This window comes from Lutra lutra, chromosome 11 (genome assembly GCF_902655055.1).
Source record: "Lutra lutra chromosome 11, mLutLut1.2, whole genome shotgun sequence".
Taxonomy (NCBI): domain Eukaryota; kingdom Metazoa; phylum Chordata; class Mammalia; order Carnivora; family Mustelidae; genus Lutra; species Lutra lutra.
In genome coordinates, this window is record NC_062288.1 from 93119701 (window position 1) to 93139030 (window position 19330).

The 19330-nt window shown below is 40.6% G+C and overlaps 1 protein-coding gene across 1 annotated transcript in view; it reads left to right on the top strand.

Annotated features, from left to right (window-relative positions):
• The first annotated feature begins 1806 nt into the window (after positions 1 to 1806).
• The window catches only part of AKR1D1 (aldo-keto reductase family 1 member D1), a 54447-nt gene continuing 36923 nt past the window's right edge, over positions 1807 to 19330 (top strand). The window contains exon 1 of the mRNA XM_047695946.1: positions 1807 to 1977. Coding sequence (XP_047551902.1) covers positions 1885 to 1977 — 93 coding nt within the window. The 5' untranslated portion in view covers positions 1807 to 1884. The remainder of the gene's footprint in view (positions 1978 to 19330) is intronic.

Below are 19330 nucleotides of genomic sequence, written 5' to 3' on the forward strand. Positions count from 1 at the left end.
AAATCTCCAGTTTTCAACCAAAAAACTATAGAGCATGCAAAGAAACAAGAAAATATGGCTCTTTCACAGGGGAAAAAGAGGAAATTACAAGTGTCCATGATGTTGGGGCATTGGACTTAAACTAGACAAAGACATGAAATCAACTCTCTCAAATATGCTCAAAGAGCTAAAGTAAGTCACAGGGAGAGAACCAAAGGAACCAGGAAAACCCCATCCCACCAAATACAGAACATCAGTAAAGAGATAGCAATTATAAAAATGAACCAAACAGAAATTCTGGAGATTAAAAGTATGATAATGGAAATAAAAACTAACTGAAGGATTTCAACTGTAGATTTGAGCCTGCAGAAGAATTAGGGAACTTGAAGATAGATCCATTGAGATCATCCAGTTTAAGAAGAAAAAAGAGAAAAGAATGAAAAAATAATTAAACCAAACTTAAGACACCTATGAGACACCATCAAGTATACCAACATATACATAAATGGGAGTCCCGGATGGAGAGGAACAGGAAGAAACTAAAAGAACGTTTGAAGAAATAATGCCTCCAAACTTCCCAAATTAAATGAAAATCATGAATCTAAATATCCAAGAAATTCATTGAGCTAAACGCCAAAAGAGTGAATACTAATAAAAATAGAGAAACATATACTAGCCAGCATGTAAGCACACAAAGATGAACAATAAGTATTTGTTGGATCAATTTACAAACGATGTTGAAGACCACTATTGCCCATGTTTCACGCTGCCCCAACCTACTTCAAATTATCATATCCACTGGCTGGTCATGTGTATATAAACAAGAATGGCAGTTCCCAGGGAGAGGACAAGTGAATTCTAGGGAAACTTCAGCACACTTTCACCACCCTGAACACAGTTCTCTTTGAGGTCACAGGGTCCAAAGCTCACATTTTATACACAAAACAATCCTTTGGAGGAAGACTTTAATAAGCTTTTGTTAGATGTTCCTCTACCCACTGCTTCTTTCCTTTTCCTTAACAGTCTCCACATTCTACCCAGAGGCCATTAACCCCAACTCTAAATTTAGAAATGGCTTCTAGTTGTCTGCAGGTGATCAATCTTTTATGTCCGCTTTGACCATCATGATCGGCTTAGAGATGCATACATGAAGGAAGAAAGGCAGTAGAGACCAAAAGATCATGGCTAGGGTGCTGTGTGAGCAATGGGGAAAGTAAAAATCTCTTTTTTTGTGTAGGTTGTATCTGGAACCATGTCACTCCAAGGACCAGTCACCACTCTTTAACAGTAAGGGGTGAGTCTGCTGAGAGAGCAAGGAGGCAGAGACATGGACTGGAAGGTTAAGAAACTGGTTCCGGCCACCTCACTTATTCCTCCAGCTCTGTGTTTCCCAAACTTAAGTAGGTAATAAAATCCCAGACCCCTTTTTAGTTCTGCTGCATCTGAATCTCCAGGTTAAGTCCTGGGAAACTGCTGTAGTCTCACCTGAAGCCAGCCCTAACGTTGAAGCTTTCAGAAACATGAACCAATAAATGTCCTTTATAATTTAAGAGAATTTGAGATCAGCCAGTTACTTGCCAATGAAAGCGTCCTGACTGGTAGAAGCCAGCTAGATTTGTTTCTTTTGGGGGTTTCCCTCTTTATAGAGAAGTAAGCACCAGCTCTCAATGGATCATGTTATTTACATGTCTCTGATAAAGTTCAAAGGACAAGCTCTGGCTTTTCACAACAACCTGGAAAAAAACAGGTTGAGAAATACATCTGCTAATCTCTCTTCCCTCCCACTGCTCCTCCCTCTGGCTCTCCTTTCTTAGATTAATAGGGTCTTAGAAGATCTTTTCAAAGAGACTCCTCTAGAGGCATCCAGAATCACTGCTAAAATTTGAAACCCAGAGTCTCTCCAGGATGTCCCTCAGCGCTGCGAATCACCGCATTCCTCTAAGTGATGGAAACAGCATTCCGGTCATCGGTCTTGGGACATATTCAGAACCTAAACTGGTAAATTTCTCTCTCTCTCTTTTATTTTAATGTTTTGAACTCTCCTAGAACACAATCTTGAACTCATTTTGAGTGGATCTCATTGATTGACTTTTTATAATGAAAGTTATCTCCAGAGTACTATTTGGCATTATGAGTACTGAGCCAGAGGTTAAAACTATATCAGTTTATAATTTAAAATTATCTTTAAGCTTAGAAGATGGGACCTTTCTTCTTCCTTTGATGAAACTTAGCTGAATATGGATTATTAGAATGAACTGAGGCACATGAAGTTTCTGAGTTTACCACTTGTGGGGATTTTTAAACTTTTATTTGAGAATTTCCAGTTCAGTCTAACAAATACTTAGTAAAAACCTCCCAGGTATGAAGCACTAGGCTATAGAAGCTTCAGATATGAAGGGAACAGTGTCTGTGCTACCTAGGTATTAGAAATCAAATAGAGGAAGCAGATTCTTTAATAGCTAATTATAGAATGATGAAGATAAGAATAAATGCTATCCTAGAACTACAAACTATTTCTCTGAAAACACAGACAAGAGAATTGTTAAATTTGACCTTCAGGATTGAGTGGGTTGCCATTTAAACACAGTTTCTACTTGTAAGAAAAATATCTTTCTGCTTTCCTCATTGCAATTCAAATTTAATGCTGATTACCAGAATAAACCATCATATGTGTAGAAATGCTACCAGATTTGTAGCATTAGATCAGATTTGTGTGATCACGTAGGAATGACCTCCAGAAAGCTAACCACGAGTTAGAAGGCAGAGAAAGAGAGCTGAGGCAGGGTGTTTGGGGCAAAGGAGAATTACAGAGGCACAACGATAAATGGTATGTCCAGCAAAGGCCAAGCCCGCAGTGGCTGGCACAAGGAATTAGTGGTGGAGGCAACGGCAGCTGGCTCTGGAAATGCAGGTTGAGACTAGATCATAAAGGACCTTGAATGCCATGCCAATGAGCTGGAACTTCACTCTGTATAAAAGGAGGAATTATGTGAAGTTTGGAAACAAAGGAAAAGCATCATGAGATCAGTAATTTTGAAAGATAATTCTGGAGCAGCATAGAGAATGGAAGACAGAAAAAGAAAAATAAGCCTAGAGTAACCAGTTAGTTAACGAACTCTTGTATCACAATCCCACATTCCACTGCAATTGCCCAGTCCCCTTGTTTTTGATAATGCAAAGGAAGACCACTATTGGAACAATTACAAGGGTCTAAATCATTGGTCCCTTCCTCTTCTTACTTTGCCCATGATCTGTCTATGATCTCGTTCACAACCTTGGCTCCGACCACATCCACGCAGAGACACCTATTTCCTATTTTTTTTTGGTTATATGTCCCCATACAACTGTGGACAGGCTACATCAGAACCACTTGGGGATTTAAAAAAAAAAATACAGATCCTCAGGCTTCACCTCTGTTCTACTGAATCTGGACCTTAAGGGGTAGAGACTGCATTTCACAAGCTCTTCGGATAATGCAGTTCAACAGTCAAGTATGTGCTCTGTCTTCCTCAGACACCTCTAACTCAATATGACAGAATTATACTATCCATCTCTCCTTCCCCCAGCTCCTGAAATACTCTCCTCCTAGAAAATAACTTCTGAGCCCCCCAAGCCAGAAGTCTGACCATATTCCTACATTCTGCCCTCTTCCACATGTTTCTCCTTGTCCACATTCTATCCAAATGATTGCTATTCAATTTCTCTCAGAAATATGTTTTCAATTCATACCACTCTCTCTATTTCCTTTGTCACTGCCTTAGTTTAGGTTCTTAATTTATCAGTAAGTTATTCTCCCAATCTTCTCCCCTCCAATTAATGATCCAAACTGGGGCTGTCAGGATCTTTCTCAGACCCAAATCTGATCATGTCACTTCTGTGCTGAATTATTTCAGTGGCTCTCTTTCAATTACAGGGTAGAGACCACATTCCTTACCTTGCACACTGAGCTTTCAAGGCTCAGTCAAGACCCATCTGTCCAGCATAATCTACCACCTCTCTTCCACCTTTCCCTCTGTGTAAAAAAAATACCTGCCTGAGATCCTGGAACAACTCTCCCATCTCCATGCTTATGAACATGCTGCCTTCTACCTGGAACACCCTTTCTCTTGGCTTTTCACTTAGCCAGCTTCTACTAAACCTTCAAGACTCAGCTCAAGGACACCACTCCTTAGAATCCCATCCCTCCAGCCAACACAACTTGTCCCTCTTGTGTGTTCACATGGACTCTTTTACTTGACTCTACTGTAGATCTTATCACACTGGATTGTAATCCTTGTTTCTCTACAATCTGCCCCACAAGACTGTGAAATCCATTATGAAAGAGAGAATGTCTTGTTCAGTTCTGTATTTCCAAGGTAGTATTTAATAAGTAATGGGTATTCAGCTGATGCTTTCCAATTAATTAGTTTATAAAAGGGGATCTCTATGTTTGTGAGCATGTGAGGCTAGGAAGATGTAAATAGACATGACAGTAATAGCTAACGTTTTGAGGACACTTAACATGCACCAGGAACTCCTTTGAGGGCTTCACATTACATGTATTTTCTAATATAATCCTCAAGACATTATGAAAGATATACCATGTAACCCCATTTACAGATGATAAAGCTGAAGTATAGAGAGATAAAATTGCTCCAAACTTACAGTGCTAGGGAACAGAGTTTGGATTTGAACAAATATATTTTGGGTCCAGACCCAATATTCTTTTTTTTTTTTTAAAGATTGATTGATTGCTTGATTGATTGACTTGACAGACAGCGAATGCACAAGCAAGGGATGAGGCAGGCAGAGGGAGAGGGAGAAGCAGGCTTGCAGAGGAGCAGGAAGCCCGAAGCAGGGCTTTATCCCCGGACCCTGACATCATGATCTGAGCTGAACACAGACACTCAACTGACTGAGCCATCCAGATCCAATGTTCTAATCCCTATACTCTACTGCCTGTTAAGAATATATTTAATGTCAGTGAAACTGCAAATTTCTATAACTTTCTGTGTATTTCTATTTATGAAAGTACATAGGAATATACATCCTGAAAGTATGTAGAATATGTGTGTGTGTGTGTGTTTGTGTGTGTATGTGTGTATCCTGAAATTCAGTTGGGCTCAAAGCGTTGTGCCTAACAATAAGTACTATTAAGTACTTTCTGGGTGTCTAGTAATATTCAATGCTATAGGTTAGAGACATTCAGAATCACGTGTTATTTCCCCAAGAAAGAGTTATAATTCACTTCAGAAGATAAGACATACACCAGTTAGACAATATGATGTAAGAAGAATACTATGAGAAATGGAGATCACGCACACACCAACTACATTTGTGATCAGAAATATTACCAACTGTAAAGTAATCAATGGAGCTAATGGTCTCACAAAATCAGAAACTCTGATGTAATGAAAAATATACCACATTTATCTGGAAGGTTTGTTGGGCTGCAGAGGGAGATGAGGGGTGGGAAGAATGGATTAACTCACATAAAGCAGATTCATGGCTTTCTATTCCAACCTATGCAAGTGCTAACTCCTTTATCATCTTCCCAGGACCGATGAGGAAGAGGCTAGAACTATCCGTGTCCAAGTCAGCTACCTTGAAATAAAAGTACTCAATTTTATTTAACTTCAGAATCAGTCTTAGTCCTAAAGGCAAAGTCTGATGCCAAAATTTCGTTTCCTCAACTTGGCATGCCTGAGAGTCTTCTCAAACCCTCATTCCACAACAAAGGGTAGAAGGCAAATGCCAGGCGAGGTAACTCTTTACCTGAAATTCATTTGTGTTTTGTGTTTGGGGTCCTGTCAGTCAGTATCTGTCCTGGGATCCTGTTCACTTTTTACAGAGAAGTTAGAGAGCAGGAGAGTGCCGGGGAAAAATCCAGTCACATCTTCAGGGGATTACTTCAGAATTCAATTCAGAATTACTTCAGAATTCAGTTACTTCAGAATTCAGAATTCAAGGAATTACTTCAGAAAGGGTGAGAGCAGACATGAAAGGCCAAAGTCAGAAAGGCTAACAATGTCTCGTCTGACCTCTGCCTGGGTCAGATTCCACCAGAGCGTGTAGAGACAGGAACTGGAAAAGCAACTTGGAGGAACAGTACCATGAAGCTGTTTGAGGGGCCTCAGGCCAGCTTCTCCTGGCTTTCAAAAAGATTTTTCTTTCTCTTATTGTGCCCAAATTTCTTATAAAGGTATTTCATGCCTGTGGACTCAGAGAATTTAAGATGGAACCAGCACTTAGTGTCACCAAACACTCTGTGCATTATGCCACCTGGTGATGGCTAATGAAAACTAAAAACGTGCAAATTATCTAGGTGACTTTTTTCCTTTTGAAAGCTTCCCAGAATATTTTCATCCAGGAATGCAATAGTTTATAACAGCTTCCCAACAGATTTCCCTACAGCTCCATTTGAAAAGGTCTGATGCGTGACAGTGTCTTATTCCTTTGGATCTTATTCCTTTTTTCAGTTTTGATAGAAATTAACTCTGTTTTTATGAACATCAGCCCATGGAGTTAATAGCCCATCTTTATCAAAAACTTCAAGTAAAACTCAAGAATGTTACCAGATGTGCAAATGACACAAGTCCAGGACTACTGGTAAATATTTTTACAGAGAAGGAGACACATATGACTAAAATATAAGGAAAAGCTGAACTGCTTTAAGAGAGATGAAACTGGTTCAAAGTTAAAGTAGCAATGAGTGAATCAGTTACAAGGTAGATCAAGTCCTAGGAAGTGGTTTGGGGGTCGTAAATGATCCGATATTCCTTCCTGGGTGGTCCACATTGAGATTTCTGTAGCTGCAAGCAGTTTTCACAGTCTGGAGAGTGAGCCGAAGGCTTTGTATCTGGGACAAAGGAGAGGTGAAGTCCAAACCTTTCATGAGTACCAAGGGGGAGCCTTAAACATCAAGTCCATTCTGCCCCTGAGCTGGAAGGGGATGTGAGGCACAGGCTTAGGACTGTTCTCAGGATTTTGCCATCCTTTGAATATCCCATGCTTTCTCCTCAATGCCCATCGAATCCTCCTCCTCTTCTCAACCCAAGGAACCTTGTTTCACTTCATTCTCATACCAGGCATATTTATTATACACTGGGAACCACATGTTAAAGGAAAAGAATAATGCAATAACACTTGTTACAGCTTGAAAAGGAGAACTTTATTCACAGGCACGTGCTGTCGTGATAGGTCTAGGAACCACTGTGATGGGATTTTGCATGAGGGGGTGCAGAGAGGTTGAGCTTCTACTCTGAATACAGTATGGGCAAGTCAGAATTTATAGCCAAGGTCAGTGGATGGAAAATTACTGTGAGGAAACATCAGGGATAAGGGGGGATTCTTGTGAGCCAACTAGACAACACTTAGGCTGATGGTGGCAGATGATGAACCTCACTAGACAGGAAGGGGGATCAGATATGGAGGGTGGGAGTTGTTCCTAAATGGACTTATCAGGATTCTTGCTGAAGCTGGATGATGCAAAGGCAAAAAAATCTTTGTCTTTTGATTGTGGTTCTATAGCCTCTACCTAAAGAGACCAGGAACCAGGCAGGAAGTTCGATCAAGTGTCCTGGGGAGCTAAGTCTATTTCTCTGTTTTGTCCTGCTTTTCCATTCTAATAGCAGACATGAGAGCAAGACTAAGCAGAACCAGAGGTCCATTGACCAGTCCAAGGATAGCGACCTTCTCCACTACAGCCGATTGTATGCATAAGCAAGGGTCCAGTGTGGCCTGATTTTCTAAGTTTTCAGGAAATCTTATAAAGTAGTTATTAATTTTTAAGTAATAGCAGCTCATTTAGAGTTTTGTAAAATGCTCTGTGGGCTAATATTCTGAGGGTCAAGAATTCAGTTGGTGTTTATTTTTACTTTTAATATAGTGTATGTTCTGAGGTTTGGGTTTGTTTTTTTTTTTAAATCTATAAACATATATTTTTATCCCCAGGGGTACAGGTCTGCGAATTGCCAGGTTTACACACTTCACAGCACTCACCATAGCACATACCCTCCCCAATATCCATAACCCCACCCCACCTCTCCCAACCCCCTCCCCCCATCAACCCTCAGTTTGTTTTGTGAGATTAAGAGTCACTTATGGTTTGTCTCCCTCCCAATCCCATCTTGTTTCATTTACTCTTCTCCTACCTCCTCAACCCCCCATGTTGCATCTCCTCTCCCTCATATCAGGGAGATCATATGATAGTTGTCTTTCTCCGATTGACTTATTTCGCTAAGCATGATACCCTCTAGTTCCATCCACGTCATCGCAAATGGCAAGATTTCATTTCTTTTGATGGCTGCATAGTATTCCATTGTGTATATATACCACATCTTCTTTATCCATTCGTCTGTAGATGGACATCAAGGTTCTTTCCATAGTTTGGCTATTGTAGACATTGCTGCTATAAACATTCGGGTGCACGTGCCCCTTCAGATCACCACGTTTGTATCTTTAGGGTAAATACCCAGCAGTGCAATTGCTGGGTCATAGGGTAGTTCTATTTTCAACATTTTGAGGAACCTCCATGCTGTTTTCCAGAGTGGTTGCACCAGCTTGCATTCCCACCAACAGTGACCCTTTCTCTGCATCCTCGCCAGCATCTGTCATTTCCTGACTTGTTAATTTTAGCCATTCTGACTGGTGTGAGGTGATATCTCATGGTGGTTTTGATTTGTATTTCCCTGATGCCGAGTGATGTGGAGCACTTTTTCATGTGTCTGTTGGCCATCTGGATGTCTTCTTTGCAGAAATGTCTGTTCATGTCCTCTGCCCATTTCTTGATTGGATTCTTGTTCTTTGGGTGTTGAGTTTGCTAAGTTCTTTATAGATTTTGGACACTAGCCCTTTATCTGATATGTCATTTGCAAATATCTTCTCCCATTCTGTCAGTTGTCTTTTGGTTTTGTTGACTGTTTCCTTTGCTGTGCAAAAGCTTTTGATCTTGATAAAATCCCAAAAGTTCATTTTTGCCCTTGCTTCCCTTGCCTTTGGTGATGTTCCTAGGAAGATGTTGCTGCGGCTGAGGTCGAAGAGGTTGCTGCCTGTGTTCTCCTCGAGGATTTTGATGGATTCCTTTCTCACATTGAGATCCTTCATCCATTTTGAGTCTATTTTCGTGTGTGGTATAAGGAAATGATCCAATTTCATTTTTCTGCATGTGGCTGTCCAATTTTCCCAACACCATTTATTGAAGAGGCTGTCTTTTTTCCATTGGACATTCTTTCCTGCTTTGTCGAAGATGAGTTGACCATAGAGTCGAGGGTCTATTTCTGGGCTCTCTATTCTGTTCCATTGATCTATGTGTCTGTTTTTGTGCCAGTACCATGCAGTCTTGATGATGACAGCTTTGTAATAGAGCTTGAAGTCCGGAATTGTGATGCCACCAACTTTGGCTTTCTTTTTCAATATTCCTTTGGCTATTCGAGGTCTTTTCTGCTTCCATATAAATTTTAGGATTATTTGTTCCGTTTCTTTGAAAAAAATGGATGGTACTTTGATAGGAATTGCATTAAATGTGTAGATTGCTTTAGGTAGCATAGACATTTTCACAATATTTATTCTTCCAATCCAGGAGCATGGAACATTTTTCCATTTCTTTGTGTCTTCCTCAATTTCTTTCATGAGTACTTTATAGTTTTCTGTGTATAGATTCTTAGTCTCTTTGGTTAGGTTTATTCCTAGGTATCTTATAGTTTTGGGTGCAATTGTAAATGGGATGGACTCCTTAATTTCTCTTTCTTCTGTCTTGTTGTTGGTGTAGAGAAATGCAACTGATTTCTGTGCATTGATTTTATATCCTGACACTTTACTGAATTCCTGTACAAGTTCAAGCAGTTTTGGAGTGGAGTCTTTTGGGTTTTCCACATATAGTATCATATCATCTGCAAAGAGTGATAGTTTGACTTCTTCTTTGCCGATTTGGATGCCTTTAATTTCCTTTTGTTGTCTGATTGCTGAGGCTAGGACTTCTAGTACTATGTTGAATAGCAGTGGTGATAACGGACATCCCTGCCGTGTTCCTGACCTTAGCGGAAAAGCTTTCGGTTTTTCTCCATTGAGAATGATATTTGCAGTGGGTTTTTCATAGATGGCTTTGATAATATTGAGGTATGTGCCCTCTATCCCTACACTTTGAAGAGTTTTGATCAGGAAGGGATGCTGTACTTTGTCAAATGCTTTTTCAGCATCTATGGAGAGTATCATATGGTTCTTGTTCTTTCTTTTATTAATGTGTTGTATCACATTGATTGATTTGCGGATGTTGAACCAACCTTGCAGCCCTGGAATAAATCCCACTTGGTCGTGGTGAATAATCCTTTTAATGTACTGTTGAATCCTATTGGCTAGTATTTTGGCGAGAATTTTTGCATCTGTGTTCATCAAGGATATTGGTCTGTAGTTCTCTTTTTTGATGGGATCCTTGTCTGGTTTTGGGATCAAGGTGATGCTGGCCTCATAAAATGAGTTTGGAAGTTTTCCTTCCGTTTCTGTTTTTTGGAACAGTTTCAGGGGAATAGGAATTAGTTCTTCTTTAAATGTTTGGTAGAATTCCCCCAGGAAGCTGTCTGGCCCTGGGCTTTTGTTTGTTTGGAGATTTTTGATGACTGTTTCAATCTCCTTACTGCTTATGGGTCTGTTGAGGCTTTCTATTTCTTCCTGGTTCAGTTGTGGTAGTTTATATGTCTCTAGGAATGCATCCATTTCTTCCAGATTGTCAAATTTGTTGGCGTAGAGTTGCTCATAGTATGTTCTTATAATTGTCTGTATTTCTTTGGTGTTCATTGTGATCTCTCCTCTTTCATTCATGATTTTATTTATTTGGGTCCTTTCTCTTTTCTTTTTGATAAGTCTGGCCAGGGGTTTATCAATCTTATTAATTCTTTCAAAGAACCAGCTCCTAGTTTTGTTGATTAGTTCTATTGTTTTTTTGGTTTCTATTTCATTGATTTCTGCTCTGATCTTTATGATTTCTCTTCTCCTGCTGGGTTTAGGCTTTCTTTCTTGTTCTTTCTCCAGCTCCTTTAGGTGTAGGGTTAGGTTGTGTACCTGAGACCTTTCTTGTTTCTTGAGAAAGGCTTGTACCGCTATATATTTTCCTCTCAGGACTGCCTTTGTTGTGTCCCACAGATTCTGAACCGTTGTGTTTTCATTATCATTTGTTTCCATGAATTTTTTCAATTCTTAATTTCCTGGTTGACCCATTCATTCTTTAGAAGGATGCTGTTTAGTCTCCATGTATTTGGGTTCTTTCCAAATTTCCTCTTGTTATTGAGTTCTAGCTTCAGAGCATTGTGGTCTGAAAATATGCAGGGAATGATCCCAATCTTTTGATACCGGTTGAGACTTGATTTAGGACCAAGAATGTGATCTATTCTGGAGAATGTTCCATGTGCACTAGAGAAGAATGTGTATTCTGTTGCTTTGGGATGAAATGTTCTGAATATATCTGTGATGTCCATCTGGTCCAGTGTGTCATTTAAGGCCTTGATTTCCTTGTTGATCTTTTGCTTGGATGATCTGTCCATTTCAGTGAGGGGAGTGTTAAAGTCCCCTACTATTATTGTATTCTTGTCGATGTGTTTCTTTGATTTTGTTATTAATTGGTTTATATAGTTGGCTGCTCCCACGTTAGGGGCATAGATATTTAAAATTGTTAGATCTTCTTGTTGGACAGTTCCTTTGAGTATGATATAGTGTCCTTCCTCATCTCTTATTATAGTCTTTGGCTTAAAATCTAATTGATCTGATATAAGGATTGCCATTCCTGCTTTCTTCTGATGTCCATTAGCATGGTAAATTCTTTTCTACCCCCTCACTTTAAACCTGGAGGTGTCTTCGGGTTTAAGATGAGTTTCTTGTAGGCAACATATAGATGGGTTTTGTTTTTTTATCCATTCTGATACCCTGTGTCTTTTGATTGGGGCATTTAGCCCATTAACCTTCAGGGTAAGTACTGAGAGATATGAATTTAGTGCCATTGTATTGCCTGTAAGGTGACTGTTATTGTATATTGTCTCTGTTTCTTTCTGATCTACTACTTTTAGGGTCTCTCTTTGCTTAGAGGACCCCTTTCAATATTTCCTGTAGAGCTGGTTTGGTATTTGCAAATTCTTTCAGCTTTTGTTTGTCCTGGAAGCTTTTAATCTCTCCTTCTATTTTCAATGATAGCCTAGCTGGATATAGTATTCTTGGCTGCATGTTTTTCTCATTTAGTGCTCTGAATATATCATGCCAGCTCTTTCTGGCCTGCCAGGTCTCTGTGGATAAGTCTGCTGCCAATCTAATATTTTTACCATTGTACGTTACAGACTTCTTTTCCCGGGCTGCTTTCAGGATCTTCTCTTTGTCACTAAGACTTGTCAATTTTACTATTAGGTGACGGGGTGTGGACCTATTCTTATTGATTTTGAGGGGGGGTTCTCTGAACCTCCTGGATTTTGATGCTTGTTCCCTTTGCCATATTGGGGAAATTCTCTCCAATAATTCTCTCCAATATACCTTCTGCTCCCCTCTCTGTTTCCTCTTCTTCTGGAATCCCAATTATTCTAATGTTGTTTCGTCTTATGGTGTCACTTATCTCTCGAATTCTCCCCTCATGGTCCAGTAGCTGTTTGTCCCTCTTTTGCTCAGCTTCTTTATTCTCTGTCATTTGGTCTTCTATATCGCTAATTCTTTCTTCTGCCTCATTTATCCTAGCAGTGAGAGCCTCCATTTTTGATTGCACCTCATTAATAGCTTTTTTTATTTCAACTTGGTTAGATTTTAGTTCTTTTATTTCTTCAGAAAGGGCTTTTATATCTCCCGAGAGGGTTGCTTTAATATCTTCCATGCCTTTTTCAAGCCTGGCTAGAACCTTGAGAATCGTCATTCTGAACTCTATATCTGACATATTACCAATGTCTGTATTGATTAGGTCCCTAGCCTTTGGTACTGCTTCTTGTTCTTTTTTTTGTTGTGAATTTTTCCGCCTTGTCATTTTATCCAGATAAGAGTATATGAAGGAGCAAGTAAAATACTAAAAGGGTGGCAACAACCCCAGGAAAATATGCTTTAGCCAAATCAGAAGAGATCCCAAATTGTGAGGGGGGAGAAAGGGGATAAAAAGGGGTTCAGAAAGAAAAAAAAAAAAAGAAACTATTAAAAAAAGAAAGCCGATAAAGAAAAAATATAAAAAGAGGAAAAATATATATATATATTAGATAAACTATTTAAAAAACGTTAAAAAAGAAAATGGTAAAAGTTAAAAAAAATTAGCAGAAGAAGAGAAAAAGAAAAAAAAATTAAAAAAGAAAAAAAAAATTAAATTAACTGCAAGGCTAAAAAATCATGGGGAGAAAGCCATGAGTTCCGTGCTTTGCTTTCTTCTCCTCTGGAATTCCGCCTCTCTCCTTGGTATAGAAACTGCGCTCCTTGGTAGTTGAACTTGGTCCTGGCTGGGTTTCCCGTTGATCTTCTGGGGGAGGGGCCTGTTGTAGTGATTCTCAAGCGTCTTTGCCCAGGCGGAGTTGCACCGCCCTTACCCGGGGCCGCGCTGAGTAATCCGCTCGGGTTCGCTTTCGGGAGCTTTTGTTCCCTGAGCGCTTTCCGTAGAGTCCGGAGGACGGGAGTGAAGATGGCGGCCTCCCAGTCTCCGGCCCGGAGGAGCCGAGAGCCCGGGGCCCCACTCCTCAGTGCGCCCTCAGAGAACAGCGCCCAATGACTCCCGCCACCCTGGCCTCCGGCCACGCTCCGAGCTGACCGAGCCTGCGACCGGTTCAAGGCAACCCCGAGCTGAGAGTCACTCCTCGGCTCTGTCTCTGTAGCCGGCTTTCCCGTTCTAATACCTGTAAGCTCTGCGACACTCAGACACCCCCGATCCTTCTGCGACCCTGCGGGACCTGAGGCCGCGCTGACCCCGCCCGGGCTTCACCCCAGTTAAGCCTCTGGAGCGATGTCCCTCAGCGGAACAGACTTTTAAAAGTCCCGATTTTGTGCTCTGTTGCTCCGCCGCTCGCCGGGAGCCGGCCCCTCCCCCCGCGGTCTATCTTCCCGTCGCTTTGGATTCACTTCTCTGCCAGTCCTACCTTTCAGATAGTGGTTGATTTTCTGTTTCTAGAATTGCTGTTCTTCTTCTCTTCGATCTCCCATTGGATTTGTAGGTGTTTGCAATCTTTAGATAAGCTATTTAGCTGATCTCCCGCTACCCGAAGTAGTCTCAGCCTGCTACTTCTCCACCATCTTGACTCCTCCCCGGGGTTTTTTTTTATTTTTTTTGGCATGTTCTGAGTTCTTTCCAGTACATGTGATCTCCTCACCCTCACACACCTGCCACAGAAGCCTTGGCTTTAAAAAATCAAACACCAAGAAATGACCTCTGCATTTTGTTTATATATGTATATATTGCCTTCCTTCTATCTATCTATAGATATATATGGAATATGGTGTATATGTATACATATATATACACACACACCCCATTATGTATACATATATACCATTTCTCTCCATAGTTAATTAGTGCTGTACACCAAGCTGCAAAAAAATGGTATGAAGGGGGGCATTGGGGGTAACAAAAACATAGGTTTTTTTTTCAAAAATATTAACCTGCCCAAGTTACAGTGAATTAAAATGAGAAGAGACAGAACACATAGAGATCAGGTGAGAAGGCCTCCATAATAAATCAGGCAAAAAAGAACAAAGAGTTGAACATGGTTGGTAGCTGTGAGAAACTAATTTGGCTGGAGCCTTGGAAGGAAGTAACTTGGCTGAAGGCCACACACCCCTGGGAGAAGCTCTCCAAAGCTGGCGACCACTCAGATCTAGGCTAAGGAGAACAGATGGGAGACCCAAGGCCAAAAATGAGGTTTTAGACCAAAGTTCTTCAAATCTAAAGCTTTGAAACTTACTGAGTCACTTACCTCTTATTTTTGACCTACCTCCTTTCCTTTTTTTAACAGTTAACATTTTGAAAGACAATGGACTTAAGGAGGGACAAATACTTAGATAGCTAATATTTCTTTGCTATAAGATCCAAAATTAGAGTGTACCAAACCCCAGAAACTCTGGGTGTGTCTTTTTCAACCTGAAAGCCTTCCTCCCTCATGACAGGGCTGCTCTTCTAATTTTTATGGTTATGATTTTCTTGCTTTTTTCTAACAGTTATACAACTAACATTTCTATACAATTTTTGAACTTTATATGAATAGAAACACTGGACGTACTTTTTTTCTGCTTCTTTTTCTAAATATAATGTAAAATTCACCCATGTTATTAATTGTGGTCTTTGGGCACCTGGGAGGCTCAGTTGGTTAAGCCCACTGCCTTCGGTTCAGGTCATGATCCCGGAGTTCTGGGATCGAGTCCCACATCGGGCTCCCAGCTCCGTGCGGAGTCTGCTTCTCTCTGACCTTCTCCCCTCTCATGCTCTCTTTCACTCTCTCTCTCTTTCCCAAATAAATAAATAAAATCTTTAAAAAATCATGGTCTTTGACCATTTTTATTACTCTGTAATTGCTTAATTATAAAAATATGTCAGCATCCATTTTACTGGGGTTTTTTTAAAGATTTTATTTATTTATTTGACAGACAGAGATCACAAGTCGGCAGAGAGGCAGGCAGAGAGAGAGGAGGCAGGCTCCCTGCTGAGCAGAGAGCCCAATATGGGGCTCGATCCCAGGACCCTGAGACCATGACCTGAGCTGAAGGCAGAGGCTTTAACCCACTGAGCCACCCAGGCGCCCCCATTTTACTGTTGATAGGCATTTGAACTGCTGCCAGTTTAGGGCTTTGCAGACTCTATGGCTGCAGATTCCTACACAGGTCTTATTGTACACAAGCATGAATTTCACTAAGATGCACACCTAGGAGTGGGACTGCTAGCCCATCGAGTACAGTATCTTCAATTTTAAGAGATGATGTCAATATATATAATTTTCAAGCTATTCATATAATTTACACTCCTTCCAGCAATGTATGAGTGTACCCCTGCTCCACATTCTCCCCAACATTTGGTGTCATTTTAATTTATGCAGTTCTAGCAAGCATGGAATGATCTCTTATTGTGGTTTCATTTTCATCTCCTTTACTCTAGATGAAATTGACCAGTTTTTCATATTTTTATTAAACATTTTGGTATCTTTTGCAAAGTGTGCCTTCTGTGCATTTTTCTTCATTGGACTTCTCTTATTGATTGTGGATTTGTAAACGATCTGGTATCAGTCCTTTGTCAGTTATACGTATGTGAAAATACCTCTTCCTATTTGTCTTTTTACACTTTTAATGATGTGTTGACAAAGGAGTTTCTTGGCTTAAATGTGGTCACGTTTATCACTCTTAATGTATGATTAATACTCTCTGTAGCTTCAGTAATCCTTCTTTACCCTGGTGTGCTGGGTTGGCTACTCTGGAGAACAGCCTCTAAGAAGGAGACTTGCATGCAGGAGGCTTAGTGGGGAATAGTCTCGGGAATCAGACCTGCAGGGGAGGAAGAAAAGTCAGTCTGTTATAAAGAATGGCACTATGGGGGCGCCTGGGTGGCTCAGTTGGTTAAGCAGCTGCCTTCGGCTCAGGTCATGATCCCAGCGTCCTGGGATCGAGTGCTTGGCGGGGAGCCTGCTTCTCCCTCTGCCTCTGCCTGCCATTCTGTCTGCCTGTGCTCGCTCGCTCTCCCTCTCTTTCTGACAAATTAAAAAAAAAAAAAAAAAAAAGAATGGCACTATGGATGATATTGAAGAGGTTACTGCCTATGTTCTCCTCTAGGATTCTGATGGATTCCTGTCTCACATTGAGGTCTTTTATCCATTTTGAGTTTATCTTTGTGTACGGTGTAAGAGAATGGTCGAGTTTCATTCTTCTACATATAGCTGTCCAGTTTTTCCAGCACCATTTATTGAAGAGACTGTCTTTTTTCCACTGTATATTTTTTCCTGTTTTGTCGAAGATTATTTGACCATAGAGTTGAGGGTCCATATCTGGGCTCTCTACTCTGTTCCACTGGTCTGTGTGTCTGTTTTTATGCCAGTACCATGCTGTCTTGGTGATCACAGCTTTGTAGCAAAGCTTGAAATCAAGTAACGTGATGCCCCCAGTTTTATTTTTGTTTTTCAACATTTCCTTAGCGATTCGGGGTCTCTTCTGGTTCCATACAAATTAGGATTATTTGCTCCAGCTCTTTGAAGAATACCGGTGGAATTTTGATTGGAATGGCATTAAAAGTATAGATTGCTCTAGGCAGTATAGACATTTTAACAATGTTTATTCTTCCGATCCAAGAGCATGGAATGGTCTTCCATCTTTTTGTGTCTTCTTCAATTTCTTTCATGAGTGTTCTGTAGTTCCTCGAGTACGGATCCTTTACCTCTTTGGTTAGGTTTATTCCCAGGTATCTTATGGTTCTTGGTGCTATAGTAAATGGAATCGATTCTCTAATTTCCCTTTCTGTATTTTCATTGTTAGTGTATAAGAAAGCCACTGATTTCTGTACATTGACTTTGTATCCTGCCACATTACTGAATTGCTGTATGAGTTCTAGTAGTTTGGGGGTGGAGTCTTTTGGGTTTTCCATATAAAGAATCATGTCATCTGCAAAGAGAGAGAGTTTGACTTCTTCATTGCCAATTTGGATATCTTTTATTTCTCTTTGTTGTCTGATTGCTGTTGCTAGGACTTCTAATACTAGTTGAACAAGAGTGGTGAGAGTGGGCATCCTTGTCATGTTCCTGATCTCAACCGGAAGGCTGCAAGCTTTTTCCCATTGAGGATGATATTTGCTGTGGGTTTTTCATAGATAGATTTGATGAAGTTCAGGAATGTTCCCTCAATCCCTATACTTTGAAGCGTATACACTATGGAGTATTATGCCTCCATCAGAAAGGATGAATACCCAACTTTTGTAGCAACATGGATGGGGCTGGAAGAGATTATGCTGAGTGAAATAAGTCAAGCAGAGAGAGTCAATTATCATATGGTTTCACTTATTTGTGGAACATAACAAATAGCATGGAGGACATGGGGAGTTAGGAGAAGGGAGTTGGGGGAAATTGGAAGGGGAGGTGAACCATGAGAGACTATGGACTCTGAAAAACAATCTGAAGGGTTTGAAGAGGTGGGGGGGTGGTAGGTTGGGGGAACCAGGTGGTGGGTATTAGAGAGGGCACGGATTGCATGGAGCACTGGGTGTGGTACAAAAACAATGAATACTGTTATCTTGAAAATAAATTTAAAAAATGATTAAAAAAAAAAAAGAATGGCACTGTGATCCATTTGCCTCATTAGTCCCACAGGGAGCTCTGGAATGGTGCTATAGGGTTGTGCTAAGTTGAGGTGAGAGAGCCTGGTTGTTGTATCCAATATCATTCATAGAGGGGATCAGATGTGAGTAACCAGCAGCCAACCCTGCTGGCAGCTGAGCAAATGACTGCCTCTATCCTGTGGTACACCGCGACAGCCACTACCTTTTACCCCTGGTGCCACCTGAACCTACTGGCTTTGTACGCTGAGTTCACCCCTGGAAAAAGCTCTTCCAGAATTTTGTTTGGTCTGTCTCCTGGAAAAGTTTTTAAAGAGGTAGGTTAGCAGGATGAAGTAGCTCCTGTGACGAAAGCTGCCTTCAATTTGCAACTTATCTCCCTCCTGGACTACCCATTCTAGATTTCTCTCCTCCTTAACCAATATCTCTTCTGATCTAGGTGGCTTATGAAATATCACAACCTAAATTCTTATCTCTCAAGTTGTCTGAGTCCCTGGTCCACTTCTCCTTCTCAGATCATGGCTGCTGCTCTTATCCATTAACTTTCAAAAGTGGGAAGGGGTATATCATTGGATGGCCTAAGTGCCCAGTGTTTTCCTCCCTGGCTTATCATGTAACAGTGAAGGAGGCGTATCTCTTCCTGGGATATAGTTACTTACCCCTGCCTGCCAGTATGGCAACACCTTTCCGCACATACTGAACTCCTGAAATAAGGAGCCTGGGTTCCCCCTGGGAACTAAGACTAGGAACTATGATCCACAGAGCCTTAAATTCATGGGTGAGAAGTATTCATTTTCTAAGTGAGTCAAAGGGAATAATGCTAAGCTAAATCACTTCTATTGTGTTTTCAGACTTGTGTATACTTACTGGGGACACAACACCCTCTAATGGATGTTGACTAGAGTATGCGTTACAGCCTGGAAGATGGCAGTGCGTCCTTATAAGACTCTCCCCTTTTTTAAGTGGAGGAAGGGTGCTGTTGACCATTTTAGGAAACAGAATTCTTTATTTCACTGATATCATCCTTAATGGTGGGTCAAAATTTTGCATTTAAGATTCTACTATCATATCATTTATTTAAGTCTCCGAATATGGTATTCTATTTGATCTTTCTGAGTTTTCCTTAAAGTGAATTTT